Below are 14,875 nucleotides of genomic sequence, written 5' to 3'. Positions count from 1 at the left end.
GAACATCACTGAGAACACAGCAGAAATAATTTAAAGATGTGACCGATGACTGGAAGAAAAATGCTAACTTTACTTTCTTTGAGAAAAACATACAGATAAAAAAGGCAGCCATGCACCAACGATTTTCATATTTTCATGCCTCTAACTTAATAGAACATGTTCTAAAGATTTTTATGTCAAAACATCTATACAGGAAATAAATGAAATTATAGATAAATGTCACTTTTAATTATAAAAGACTCATAATTTGAGTTTGCTTCTACCTCCTGAAATAGGAGAACGTTATAATTCACTAAGCTTCAAAATTCCAATGCAGTACCCATCGCACACTATTATCAAGAGTTATGTATCATAGAGGACAGCTAGGTCTCAAATTCTGTACCCACTTTACGTAAGCTTGTCCTGCTTAGTTACGTCACTGCTCCTGCAAGTTTCACCTTTTATCTACAGATGGACAGACAACACTTTGCTTAAAAACTGATGATTTTCATTTAATTGAAAGAAAAATGCCTAATCAAAGCCACTGAACATAAGCAATTGCGACATATGGCTCCCCAGCTGGGAAAGTGTCTGACCAACATATCTGCAATTTGAGAGACAGAGGTAAACAGCCTCATCAAATACCTTTCCACCAAGAGACAGGTGCACTGGGATGGAAGCCAAAAGACCATGCTTCAAAGACCCAATTATTGAGCAAAACCATATGAAGAGAGTCGGTATTGTTCCCCCATTTTACAAATGAGGTTAGCATGAGGCTGCACAAGAATCCTTCTGGAAATAGCTGGGAAGGAATCCATATGTCTATTATGTCAAAACTTATTTTCATCCACTTAGCCGACACCCAGAGAAGTCTAATCCAAATGTACGTTTCTGGCTTTGCAAGGCAGGCAGACACATACAATTTTATCACCAGCCTCGGTGTAAATACTTAGTTTATCTCAAACTACTACAGGTTTTCTGCGAACCTTTCACTCAGCATGGCTCTCTTTCCTCATGTTTTCTTTGGGAAAGAGACCACACACCTTTCAACAATGCAATGCTACTTCCCTCAAGGTTCAATGAAAGCAAACCTGCTGTTAGAGAAACAAGATGGTAGAAAGGCGAACAAGAACCTGAACATGAAAGTGTTTGATAAAGGACTGAGGTTGAGTTACTTGTCTGTAGGAAACTGAGCACAGCAGAGGAGAGAGCAAACAAACACAAAGGCCAAAAAGGCAGGGACAGGAGAGGTGAGAGAGAAAGGTGAGAGAGAAAACAGTGAGCTTTGAAATTAGGAGTGTCCAAAATCCCATGCACTGCTACAGGCTTGGGACAGAGTGGCTGGCAAGCTGCATGGAAGAAAAGGATCTGAGAGTGTTAGCTGACAGCCAGCTGAACGTGAGCCAGCAGTGTGCCCAGGTGGCCAAGAAGGCATCCTGTCTTGTATCAGAAATAGTGCAGCCAGCAGGAGCAGGGAGGTGATCATCCCTCTGTGCAGAGCACTATTGAGGCGGCACCCTGAGTGCTGTGTTGAGTTTGTGCCCCTCACTGCAAGAAAGAAATTGAGGCCCTGGAGTGTGTCCAGAGAAGGGCAACAAAGCTGTGAAGGTTCTGGAGCACAAATCTTATGGGGAGTGGCTGAGGGAACTGGGATTGTTGAGTCTGGAGAAAAGGGGAAACTTCCTCGCTCCCTACAACTACCTGAAAGGAGGTTGTGGTGAAGTGGGGGTCAGTATTTTCTTCCAGTAACAGTGATAGGATGAGAGGTAATGGCCTCAAATTGAACAGAGGAGGTTCAGGCTGGGTATTAGGAAAAATTTGTTCTCAGAAAGTGTGGTCAGTTACTGGAACAGGTTGCCCAGGGAGGCAGCAGAGTCACTGTTCCTGGAGGAGTTCAAGAAAAGGGTAGATATGGCACTGAATGAGGCAGATTAGTGGACATGGTGGAGATGGGTTGATGGTTGTACTTGATAATCTTAGTGAACTTCCCCAAAGTTAATGATACCATGTTTCCATGAAAAGAAAAAACAATGTGCAGATGAATGCAGGGAGATTGTAGGATGAAGCAGAGAATGAGCAAAAAAGGCTGCACTGGATTGCTGGGACAATGAAAGGAAGCAGAAAAGGGGACAAAACTGCAGCTCAGTATATCCTGCGTGTCTGACAAGTACAAAGAAGAAGCTCCTAAGAAACCATAAGGAACCAAATTTTCGAATTCTGTTTAAAAAATGAATCTGAATATCAGAAATGAATTTGAAAATAATCACAGTGATCACATTTTTCTAGAGACTCAAAACACAAGCCAAAATATATTTCATTAAAATGTATGTCTTAAGGGTAATCTTGGTATGATTTTTCAATTTATGAAACCAGAATTGTCACCCTTATAAATATATATATATATATTTATATATAATTGCCTTATGAAGCCTTCCCAATGTCTGAATAAACATATTCAATTCCAGTCCCAGAGCATATGCCAAGTATCTTGGACACTTTCAACAGGCTTTCAACTGCTATTTTCAGACACAAAATACTTAAAATGCAATGTAATACTTGTATTTATACATCATTCCAATCACATGGCAAAATAGATTTTCATTACATACTTCAGAACAGTTGATAGTAAGAAAGTTAGAGAACACCTCCCTCTACTGTTCCTTTCTTGTAAAAAAAAAAAAAGCTGCTTAGGTAATTTTAGATCAAAAGCTGAAACGAGAAGATTATCTTCAAGCTAGGAAAAAACCTGTGCATTTTCCATGTTTTTTTTTTTTTTTCCTAAAAAAACTAACCTCCAGCTTCACAAAATGAGAGGGTATTATAACCTGTATTCAAAGAGAAGACCACAATCTGAAAAAAAGGAAGAAAAAACAAAAAGGCATATCGAAGGGAATACTGTCACATCTATTCAGACAGAACGGATCAAGCACATGTACACGAGACTCAGGTGAGAGTCAATATTTAGCTTATATTAGTATTCAGGGATAGACAGGTCCATTTTCCTTCAGTACTTAAAGAGGAAAAAAAGGCCTTTATTTCTTTTCTGATAGCGTTTATGTTTAGGCTTTAGATCACAGGGGTCAGCCATCCATCTGTATCCCAAGCACAGGAAAACTGTATTCCAAGTTCCAAGAGACTACTGGAATTAATCAAATAAGAACACAAGAACTGCCATACTGCATCTGAGTATCCTGTCTTTATCATGTCTGGTAGCAAATCCTTAGGGAAAGAATACCAGAAACAGGTTCCTCAGATACCCTGTCCTAGCTTCTGACAGTGAGGAGTTTGGGACCAAGATTTCATCTACACTGTTTAGTAGCAACTGATGACACGTTCTCTGTTACACATAGTGTGTTCCACAGATGGTGCAGGTTCCTTCCCCTTAAATATTAACTAACTTCATGCAACAGACACGAGGCAGTGATTAACAATCACCTAATAACCCGCTTTAGGTGTTTTAATCTTACTCTTGAGAAATGCAGACAGCACCAGACAGAACAGCCCAGATCCATGCAGTACTTTCAGAGCCAGGGACCAGCTACTGGAGCCATGCGAGGGATCTAGCGGCCAGTCCTGCTGCTTTGCTCTCCCTCGTAGTTACTGAGATTTAGTCAACAACTGGATTCTCTTTCTCCAAGAACGTGGTTTACTGCATGCTGTCAATGCTGCCTTGGTAGTCCAACTATCCAAAGAACAGCTGAGGAATTTTGATCTGCTTTCAGCATTACTTTGAACAATTTGAGACTGCCATAAACAGTGTCCTAACAAAAAAGCAAGATAGATCTCCCTACACTTTTATCACCAGAATGGCCTTCAGGTTAGGGTACAAAGGTAGGTAAGAAAAGCTCTTTCACATTGGAATGCCCTGAAGATTGCTATCAGCTTCTCTTATCTGCCAGTAAATGCCTGATTATCTATTACCTCTCTTTGATCCTGGATACTTAAATAAAAGCTCTTCTTTCCTGTCAAACAAGTACATTCACTCTTCCTTTATTTTACCTTTCTTTCATATCTGGGTTAGTTTTGGCAAAGTATTCTTAGTACTGCCTGATCAAGAAAAAGAATTCAAAAACATAAAGGGAAATTCAGTGGTAGACAATCTCTCTCATTTTTTAACACTTTTCAAGCCACAATTTGCAATATACTTTTCTTATGCCTAGCTCTCAATTGATGCAACATGGGAAAACACAGAAGATACTGTACCTACTGTACCACATCATTAGAAATGTTAAAAGCAATGCCCAAGCTTTTGTAAATTAAGTGAATTACAGACAGTAAAAAAATTGGATATATTGTATATGTTCAGGAAGTTTTTCCATGACAACTGCTTACTTGACAGAGGCTGATACGGTATTTTCAAATAAAAATATAGCTTCCTTCTTAAGCTCTTGTTTCTGAGAATCAAAACCTAAAAAAAATTATATCAATAAACATTACTACAAAACAAACTCACTTTTAAAGAAGCTCTAGTTGAGGCATATGATCAAATGGGGGAAAAATTACCTTAAACAAAACTATGACTTCACTGATTCCAGTATTTTTTCCTGCAGAACTTTCATGCTTATCTTACCTAAACATAGTACTTAATACATTTTCTTTGAATATGAAATTGGGGCAGTATTTTCAACATCCTTCATATGTAAGCAATTATAAGGTACTAATTTCTAATGTTAGATGTAGCACAGAAGGAATAAAAATGGGGAAACTTTGGGACTTCATTTCTACTTGAGGCAAGTTAAGTTTTCAATTGTCAGTTAATTTATGGAATGAGAGCTTGGATTGCCTACAGGTAGCACATACAGAAATGTTTGCTTTGTGAAATCTAATAAAAAGAGTTTGGACTTATTATTAAATGCAAATATTATGTAAAATTTGCATTTCTGCATATAAAATTCACTCTTTTTTATGTTATATTGCAATAAAATCAAGACACACATTGTGAACAAGACTTTCAGACCAATTAGGCATACCATTACATGTGCAGAAGACATGCACAATTGTGCACTTAATTTGTGCATGAAATTACTTTGATTGCACATACTAATTGGATAAATGTGTGTGCAAATGCCAGTAGTCATTTGTGCTAGCAATTATCTAGTACGCATACATAGTCATGGCAACTGCATGCATAAATTAGATGCACTCTTGCATTCCTAACTGGCCACAGTTTATAATCAAAAATCCTTTCCTTTTTTTCCTCCTCCCTCAGGTCATTTGGATACAATATTTGTGGGAATTCTATACTTCTTCTCCAATTGACCATCCTGTATGTCTTACCTTTTGGAGACAATGGTTATATAGAACACTATACTTGTGAAAAACTAGGTGAAAGAGGACCCTGTCTTTGATAAGCCTTTAGATATAACTATCCTAAAAAAAGGTTTTTATTAATCTTTGTGACCATATCATAACATGAGAAAACTGTGATTTGAAGATAGAGTTAAGGCTGAGGGTTATGCCAAAATAGCCCCTAGAACCAAGTTTTCCTTTAAATACCCATTTAGAAGTTTCTCACTCATCCACAGGAACATCTAATGCTGGCTGTGACTAAGAGCACATATAATCAAGAATGACAATTATAAACTTCTACTAGGTTTGTTTGGTTTTTTTTTTTTTTAAATAGTGACTTTATCATTGCATATTCCCCTCTCCCTACTTCTAGCTTCTCTTCATTTCACCCAGTTTTTGCTGATAATGCTCTGCCTAATATAAGATTATTTATTTAACCTTTAAGTTAAATCAGAAAACACTCTCTTTTGGAGTTACTTGTAAGGTCAAAGAAGTTAGAGTCAGCTAGGCAAGTTTATAACCTGATATAACACATTTCCATCAAGACCTGTCAACAGTCCTTACGCCTGATACATGGCAGTTTCAAGACACAGATTGTGAGCTGACATACTCCATCTTTTTACACACCACAGCTTGCAGCATTCCTTCATCCACTCACATTTACTTTAAAAAGGATGGATATCTGAACCAAAACAAAGTTTTCATTTTCTGTAAAGATGTTGCTAAACCTAGAAAAACCGAAAAAAAAAAATCACTAATCATTTAGGAACTAAAGAGCTTAAGAATTCCAAGAACACACACTGAGATTTTGCTTGTAAGATGCAAACAGCCTTCCACATGAGAGAGAAAAGTGACTTCTCTGGCATCCAGCAGCCAAACTTCAGAATGAATACTTACATTGCTTCGTTAAATTCAGTAATAGAGGCAGTGTGTTTGAATCCATTGGAAAAACACTGATCATAAACAATTGGTCCACTAATCATATCGTTATAATCAGCATATCCACACAAAATACATTACATTATTTTATACTAGTAGAGATTAATAGTTAGCAGGTATTCTCAGTAATTACATGTTCTTGCGGTTTGATTTCATTCCTCTCCCTGAAGGACTAGTTAAGGATACTGTAGCTGTCAAAGATGATTTAATAATATAAGAAAACATAATGATTAGCGAGCTATCGTTCTCACACTAAATGCATGCTACGTCGTAAGAACCTAGGTCTAATATGAAAGGTTAAGCAAACGCCAGCTGGAAACTAAGAGAAAACATCTAAATGTAAAAACAAAACCAAAAAACTCTAAGAAATATAGACTCTGCGTGTATGATTAAGATTCGAAGTACTAACATTCTTAGCATTCACTGATGAAAGGAAAAAATGCATCTACAATGCTAAACATCTTTAAAATTTTACTGTTAATTTCAAGACTGAATGAAAGAACTAGAAAGAGTTTAAAACCGACCGTGTACTTACTCGTACCCTCCTCAGCAGATCCTTAAAATGTCTGAACTATGCTCCACTATTCAGGTATCTAAGTATTGTGCAGGTCACAACCTCCTTCTCAAGTTTTCCAGCCTAACAAATAGGGATTATATCAGCCCTATTTATGAGGTTTGCAAGTGTGAACCAAACCACAGATGCGTATTAACAGTAGTATTAATATAATTACTATCAAACAAACTAGACTATGTATTGAGCTCCATAACATTGAAAGGAGGTGGGAAAGGAGGTACTTGGATTTAGATAGCTTTTATATCATGATAAAGATGGAGGGATTGCAGTTTTGGAACTTGTTGATATGCATGAACTCAAGAAGCTCCTGTTATTTCACTGCATTGCATCCGTCATGGCTATTCTCTTCTAGGACATAGAAAAATGATTCAGCAGAAATTGAAGTTCCTCATTTCTATGCTGCAAGGGCTTGTATTCATTTTCAGGGCAGTTCACAGCTTCAGAAAGATAGTTATTGTTAGCCTGGACCATTCCTGAAACCTGAGATGCCCTGCTGAGGACAGTCCATCAACAAAATCACAGTTGTCCTGCTCCTGTGTAAGTGATGCCTTGCTGTCTTCACAGCCTGTTAGATTGCTCTGAGAAAATGTATCCCGTGTCACTTAGTGCTCCTGAACTCTGAATTTTTAGTTGTTTCCTGCCATCAGGTGTGAGGCAATTCTCTTCCTTTTTTCTCCAGATGGCAGTGTTCTCTACACACAGTGGAGAACAGACTCTTAAAATAGTCCGTGACATTTCTACTTGTAAAATGAATCTTTTAAAATATTTAAAATTCATATACCTGTATTTGAAAATGTATGTACTACAACTACTATCCAGTTTCAGTAGAAGTATGAAGTATGATTAAGAAAGCTAGAGGTTGGTTGTTGGCTTTTTTCCTGTTATTTTTTTTTAAACAGATTTAATTTTAACATTCCTTCCACAGAAATAGCGTAAAACAATGTATGTAGTTAAAATAAATAATCACTAGACCTGTGATAGTTACATCTAGAGCTGCAGCCAATGATTTTCCTGAATTTTGAACTATGAAAAAGTTTCACAAAGACAACAGACCAAGGGTCTTACACTCTAGCAAGATACTTTGTTTTCAATCAAGAAGACCAAAAGAGAGCATGGAGAATTTGAAAACAAAATGGACTAACTGTGGCACTAGAAAACCGCAGTCTCTTTACCCTGTTGTTTCATATTCAGAGAACTCTGTATTTATTTCTCTGCTTCAGCCTAGAGCCTTAATTTTGTATGTATTCAGCTTTACGTCTGACTACATTTTAGTATTTGAATTTTTTCCCCTCTGGAAATATTATATTAAGTGGTATAAAATGACAAAGTAGCCCTTAGAGCCAAAAGTCATCTTCAGCATTAGATACAAAACCTCTAAAAAATATCAAGCCAAAAAGTGATCCAAATGCATATTTTCCTTATATTCCAGTTTCAGTACATCTTCTTACTTCAGGCAGTCTCAGTGGAACGAATAAAAGGAGCAAACAGGGCTATGTTTCAGTTTAGTTTCACTTATGTGACCGTTGTTATTCATTTAACAGAAAATCGCTTTCAATTCTGCTGCTTCTTGTGCTCTTTTATGTCCATTAGCTATTTGCCACTAAATAAAACCAGTTTTGTGGGTTGTTGTAAAAAAGTTAAATCACCACAGCAAATAGTTTTGGCATTTGAGCTTCAACTCCTCAAATTTCTCCTGAGAGTCTGCTATTCTGAGGAGCAGTTCTTGTCCGCCCATTTTCCAGGATACTTTTCAATAAATTCACTGATAAACTAAAACACATTTCTGTGACCAGGACAATAATAATCAGAAGTTACCACTTACTTTACTTTACTTTAAGGTTCTAGACCTTGCTATATCTGTGTTAAAGAGACTTTAGTAAACAAATCTTTATGCAATGAAGTTACTTGTTATCCTATTAAGTCCTTTTTGAACAGCTCAGCAAGCCAGCCTCAGTCTATTCTGCAGGTGCTTCTCTAGCCTGACTCATGTTTGAAGCTCTTCAACGTTCTTTACAATTTAAATACTAGAATTAATGAGAACATACTGCAGAATTAAAAATAAAACACATAATGCCTCAGCAGTGTGCAGTCATTTAACGTACAGTTAGTCGAGATTCGGTATGTGCTATTTTACGTTGCTTTTGCTGGGAATTTCTACTGTGTCATTTACTACTGTTATCTTTAAATCCTCCTCGAAGTCACTTCCTTCCTGGACACAGTGTCCGTTCTGTAGTTATAAACTATCTTCTCTGGTCTACAAGAATACATCTGACTACAGCAGCATTAACGCATAGTTTATTATAATGGTCAGTGCTTGCCATTACAAGCTTATTACTATGCATAATGGCTCTGTCCTTGTCAATGCTTATTAAGCCATAACCATTTCGTCAGTGGCAGATGCCCTGACGGGTAGTATAATGTTTATGTTACTTTATTGATAAGAATACGAAGAACATCATACTCTTCTACCCTGCCAGAAATGCTCCCTTTCAAAGACTATTTCCCACTGTTAGCTTCTTTTTGAGGTCTCTTAGCTGTATTTATATACATTTCACATGTGCACTATTCATAACACACTGATAATTTGTTGTGTTCTAGCAAAGACAATTTCAATCTAAAATTTGTGTTGCATCTGTACAAATACCTATTCAACATCAATCCCAAAGAATCATATATAAAGTTTAGTCTAGTGATACTTGTCATGGATAAAACAATGTTAACTGTCAAAAGGAGTGAAATTCCATACAAACTTTTGATTTTCCATTTCTTTCATGGGATTACTTAGGTTAATCAACTTCTAACTTCGAACAAACACTTGAAAAATATCTGGTTTACAACAGATGGGACTGATGAAAACTGGAAATAAAATGACTAATATTTATTTATAATATGTGTATGTTGAATTTTAAACAAGATGCAATAATGAATGTGTCATACTGAAGCTAAATTCTGTACTGTTAATATGTACGTATAAATGGCATTTAAGATCCTAGGAATACAACAATTAAAAAACTTGTTAGAAATACTGCAGGCAAGACAGATTACACAGAATTAACGAAAAAAATTTTGTAACAAATTAGCTGAGTAAAGTTTATAAGCATTTTAAGACTAGAACAAGCTACTTTCCAAAAAAAGTTCTACACATTTCATGAAAAGCTCAGTGGAAATAATAAACTTGTTTTAAATACAGAACAATATATAGACAAAATAGGTACTACAGATGAAATACAAATCGAACTACTGCAGCATATGTGTATGTTCAAATTCAAATTTGCATTAGTAATTTTTTTGAATACTAAAAGTATTTTTCACTTGAGTTAATGTGTACCTTTCTTCTTCGGGCCAGCTTTATTCTTTATATTAATCCTTCTGAACTACTATCACTTCTATGTCTGTGTGCAATGAAATAAACCTGGTCCACAGGCTAGGCAATAATTTCATATACAGAAAAATATGTAATGCACTTAAGTTTGAGGATTTTGTGGTACTTTTCTGAATCAGCTAAGTGTTCTTTTTCATCATTTGAGTACTTACAAAATTGTTGTTGAAAACAGAGTTAGCCAAATTCTACCCAGATGACACAACGCATCCATGTGTTTTCTCATTCCCTTTGATGAACACCAAGCAGACAATGCAGCCATCTGGTCAGGGAGAAAGAAATTGTCTAAAAATGAGATATGCGTGTGTAAATAAAAGATTGATGAATGAAGCCCTGAAAGCTGAGATGAAAGTGAAGCAGAACAGACAGGTAAATCATTCTGATACTTATGTTAGTGCTGAAATTATGTTCCTCTACTTTCTATTTTTTTTCCCTGCTGACAGCAATGCAGGTGACAAAAAATACTTTCAATTTTGCTGCTGACAAGTGCTGGAGGTTAGCGAACTATTTCAGTTCTATTGCTGAGAAAGCATGCTTTCATGAAGAAGTGAGATAAAGTTTTCTTGCTTCATTTGTAATTACTTGAGATGTATACACATCCTAGCGCTCTGAGAGTTGTCTAGCTATGAAGATCCAACTTCAGCACGACCAACAGAGGAATCTAGGATGGCTTGCTAACACTGAGGAAAGGTTTAGAAAAACACATTGGTTTTGAAGCTGTTCCCTTTGATTCAGACACAAAGGGCTAAATACTTCTTTCAGTTTCAGAAACGTTTTTAAGCCAGATTCCTTCCTGGACAAGTCTATGAATTTTCTGGTTTTAAAGTATGTTTAAATGAAATAGTAATTTTAGCTGAAATACAACTGAAATAAAAATTAAGCAACTCTTTACAGGCAAGATCTGTTTTTCTTACAACAATCAAGTGATACAATAACTAACACACGAGTAGCTTAGAACTTTGAAAACTCCGCTTGATGCGACTTCCACTCAATTTAGCAGACCTTTTTGATTAGCGTTCAAATACTGGTTCCTTTATCATTATGGATAAAATATTTACTATTTTTCATGGATAAAGGTTTATTTATTTATTTATTTTTTACATAATAACCTCAGCCAAACTTGTATGACCTACAATGATGTCTAGAAGAATAAGCAACATGCAGAATGAACAGGGCAGTATAAAGTACATACTACTGTGTGCTGGTACGAACTTCAAGCGTTGTAGTTCCACACCAAGAAGAGAGAGAAGACCTATTGTTGGTAACTTATTTAGTGAAAGGGCTGCTTACTCATTACCTTGGCACCAGGGAGAATTCTGTATCAATTATAATCACTACTTTTTTTTTTTTTTAAACTTTAAACAGTTAAGAGATGAAGACAAAAACATGTGAATGTTTATTACTCTCGGAAAAGAGATGATAGTGGGATTTATTATGCCAGCAGGTTACCTCTTCTATGTGGATCTCAGACAGGAGTACCTAAAGGCTGAAAGAAGTAGCATGGCTCAGCACTCACTTTATTCTTGCTCTGAACTGCGTGTTCAAACATACATTTAAATCATAAATTATTAGGAAACCAAAGTGTCCTCTGCCCTCATTGGGATTTCTCTCCCCTCTGAATTAAAGAAAAAGAAAAAAACAACCATCAATAACAGCAACCAATATACATGAAAATGCAGAAGCTTGTCAAGCCTTTCACTTTTTTTCCTCCTCCTTCACCGAAGGACTGCTATCCCTTCTTTTTGCTCACCGGCATATGAAAAATCTAATAGAACCACTATGTATAAGGCTTTTTTGTTTAGCTAGTTTTTGCTGAGTACACAGTAGGATGTGAAGTGGACACGAAGCAAATGCAGTCTGGTTAGAAGACTTGAACAAGTAGAAAAACTAAACATTTTAATGCAATACTATGCATAAGTTTCAGATAAATGTGTTCTGATGATTTTCAGCTATTTCTTTCAAAACAGAATGTGCTGTTGAAAAATATGCTGTAGAAACATGCTTTACACTGAAAGGCTTTGCAAAATTGTATAATCAGCAAAAACTGAGAAATTCAGCCTCTGTTTGCTTTTCTTTCGTTCCTCATAGTTATTACTGCCTCATTATACAGTCATTTGTACGATGTTTTGGCAGACATTTACTATTGCATAAATTAAAGTCACTGAATCTAGCTCTGCCTACAGGTCTTTATGAAAATACCAGCAACATTTTTATTTGAATGTCAAAGTTTGTCAACCATTAAACTGATGGATTTTTCATTATGCAATTCAAGAGAAGAAGCAATCTCCAGTCTGTATGCAACATTACTCTGAGAAAAATACACATCTTTGAAAAATCCTTCCTGCTTATTTTTTTAAGAGTCTCTTCACAAAGAAACTAGCTTCATACATTTTATTAACATGCTAGCAACAGATACGATGCTGTAATTCAGTTCAGTGAAAAATAATGAGTTCATCTGCAGTAATCCAAAAATTCCAGTAAGCCTTTAGAAATCTTTCAATGTGGTTTCATAAGAAAAATATCTATTGATTTCAACAAATTTATGCTCTCCAGTGTGAAGCTACCAGAAAGGCAACCAGAAAGCTCCTTCAGAGAACCATGCAACGCGAGCTTTCCTGGAGGAACAGCCCAGCTTTGTGGAAAATTAATAACGTTTAGAGAAGAACTGTTTCAGCTTATTTAGCTTTCGGTCATCTTTTGAAGATCACCAAGGATGACAGCCACAGAAAAGCCTAGACGAAACTCAAAATTCACCTCAAATTCCTACATAAGCTTAGTCATTTTGTGAAGTTATGTCCAGACTTGCATTCACTTTCCCCTGTCCAGAAGAGCTGGTCAGTGCTGGTTCAACACTTCTGCACCTGAGGAGCTAAAAACAGCAAGCACAAGGTGAATGCTGAGGTGCCCTAACAGCACGTTCCACTCGGCAGCAACTACTCTTGGCCAAAGAAGTCACTATCTGTCAACAGCAAAGCTTTTACAAGATTCAGAGGAGCGACACAAAAAACAGTCCGTCTCTTGTGCCTCCCTGTGTTGCACTGCACCACAAGTTTTATTTTTTTAATGCTATATTCCCTCAAGAAGGAAGCAACATGGTGAAGTGTAATCATCTACGAAGAACGAGAATTGCTCCTCCTCTGTCTGGTGAGCATCCACCACCAGCTGGACAGGGAACACTACAGCTCCACACAAGAACTCCAAGCCCATGAGGCACAACAAAATGTGTGCGCAAAAAAATTGTGTACAGAATGTAGGTAGGAAACTTGCAGCACTTAAGTGTATTCTCCTTAACTTCTGTAGCTTCCCATTTATTATTCAAGTATTATTCATTGCCTTGATACCATTAAAAAACCTCCTTGATCATCTGTTTGACTCAAACAGATGTACAGTACTAATGACTGTAGAGCACACAATGAAAAGTTAATTAAACTGCAACATTACAGCGCATATTGATTTTTGTTAGTGGTACCCCACTGCTTTTATTTAAAAACCTTCCTAGAATAGAAGATCATTTATGCAAACAAGATATTATAAATGCTCAGAAAGAGCCTGTGCAAAAAGAAATCCATACGATTCATTGTCCATACTAAAGAGATGACATGGAGTACAAAATTCAGCAATTATTTTGCACTTTGTAACCACATCCGGAAGCGGTGAGAAACTGAAAAGTGCTGCATAATTATCTGATTTATAAGCACTATCACAGCATACAATTAGGATAAAATTGTGATTCCTTAAATTCAGTATTAAAACTCCAAATAGTCCTCAAGCAGAACAAGATTTCAAATTTCAGATCTCAGTTTTCAGAGATTGCTGCTTAACGCCATCTATTGATTTTTTCTTTCTCAAAGGAAAGCACGAGTCAGGCTCTTTATAAAAGCAAAGAACCATTAAAAATATGTTTTTAGTGTGTGTAGCAGTGCTTTTCAGATTAATTGGACTACTCACAACCAACTAACATCAGGTTAGAGTAAATTTAACATTATTTTTAATTTAACAGCACAGTCAAAAACACTTCACTACAAAAAAATATGGCTTTCATTGTATCTATAAACAAGCAACCTAAGAATTATCACATAAAGCTAATGCCATTAACATTCTAAGTCCGAATGAAACAAAGAAGCAAAGAAGCAATACGCATCACAATCTGCTGTCAAAACACCTGCAGGCAAAAAAGTATTTCAAGAAGCGTAACTTTACATTACAAAGTAGTAAATAAAGCTTGTGCTGATTGGTGAAAGCTTACTTGTGAAACACAGGTAATCTTACACTGATAGCTAAAAAAGTATCTGCTATGCCATCATGTTTTCCCCTAAGAAAATCAACTGCACCTCTATTCAGTATGACTGCTCCCCATTTTTACAGTTATCATTAATACAGTTCCTTTTCCTTCTCAAATGCACATATTAATTCTATATTTTACTGACCTCTCAAAAGGCTTAAAAAAACCCATCACTATTTTACATCTTTTTACTATGACATTAAAGGGAAATTACTCAACCAAGTTCATTCAAGAAACCAGAGCCAGAGCCAAGAAATGAGTCCATTTATCTTGAAACCCAACTTGCTACATTATCCACTTCTTTCTGCTACACTTCATTTGCATACTGCTTTTCCCATCTTTCTTAAACTCACACACATGCATTTTCCTGACATTGTTTCAGAGATGATGCCGAACTGACCATCTGAAGAGATCTGATGTCAATCAGATGTGT

The 14,875-nt window shown here is 36.3% G+C and overlaps 1 protein-coding gene across 5 annotated transcripts in view; it reads right to left on the bottom strand.

Moving 5' to 3' along the window:
• The window catches only part of LOC110403045 (rab proteins geranylgeranyltransferase component A 1-like), a 117,150-nt gene that overhangs the window by 36,838 nt on the left and 65,437 nt on the right, over positions 1-14,875 (bottom strand). The window contains exon 16 of one of the 5 annotated variants that reach the window (XM_021405806.1): positions 10,316-10,422. The exons of 3 other annotated variants lie outside the window; for them this stretch is intronic. In XM_021405806.1, the coding sequence (XP_021261481.1) occupies positions 10,349-10,422 (74 nt within the window). In that variant the 3' untranslated portion in view covers positions 10,316-10,348. Of the gene's footprint in view, positions 1-10,315; positions 10,423-11,859; positions 13,030-14,875 lie in introns of those variants that run through there. One more of the 5 variants, XM_021405809.1, reaches the window with a different exon arrangement.

This window comes from Numida meleagris, chromosome 8 (assembly GCF_002078875.1).
Source record: "Numida meleagris isolate 19003 breed g44 Domestic line chromosome 8, NumMel1.0, whole genome shotgun sequence".
Classification (NCBI taxonomy): domain Eukaryota; kingdom Metazoa; phylum Chordata; class Aves; order Galliformes; family Numididae; genus Numida; species Numida meleagris.
Note: the sequence above shows the minus strand (reverse complement) of the source record. Positions and strands in the feature narration are given on the sequence as shown.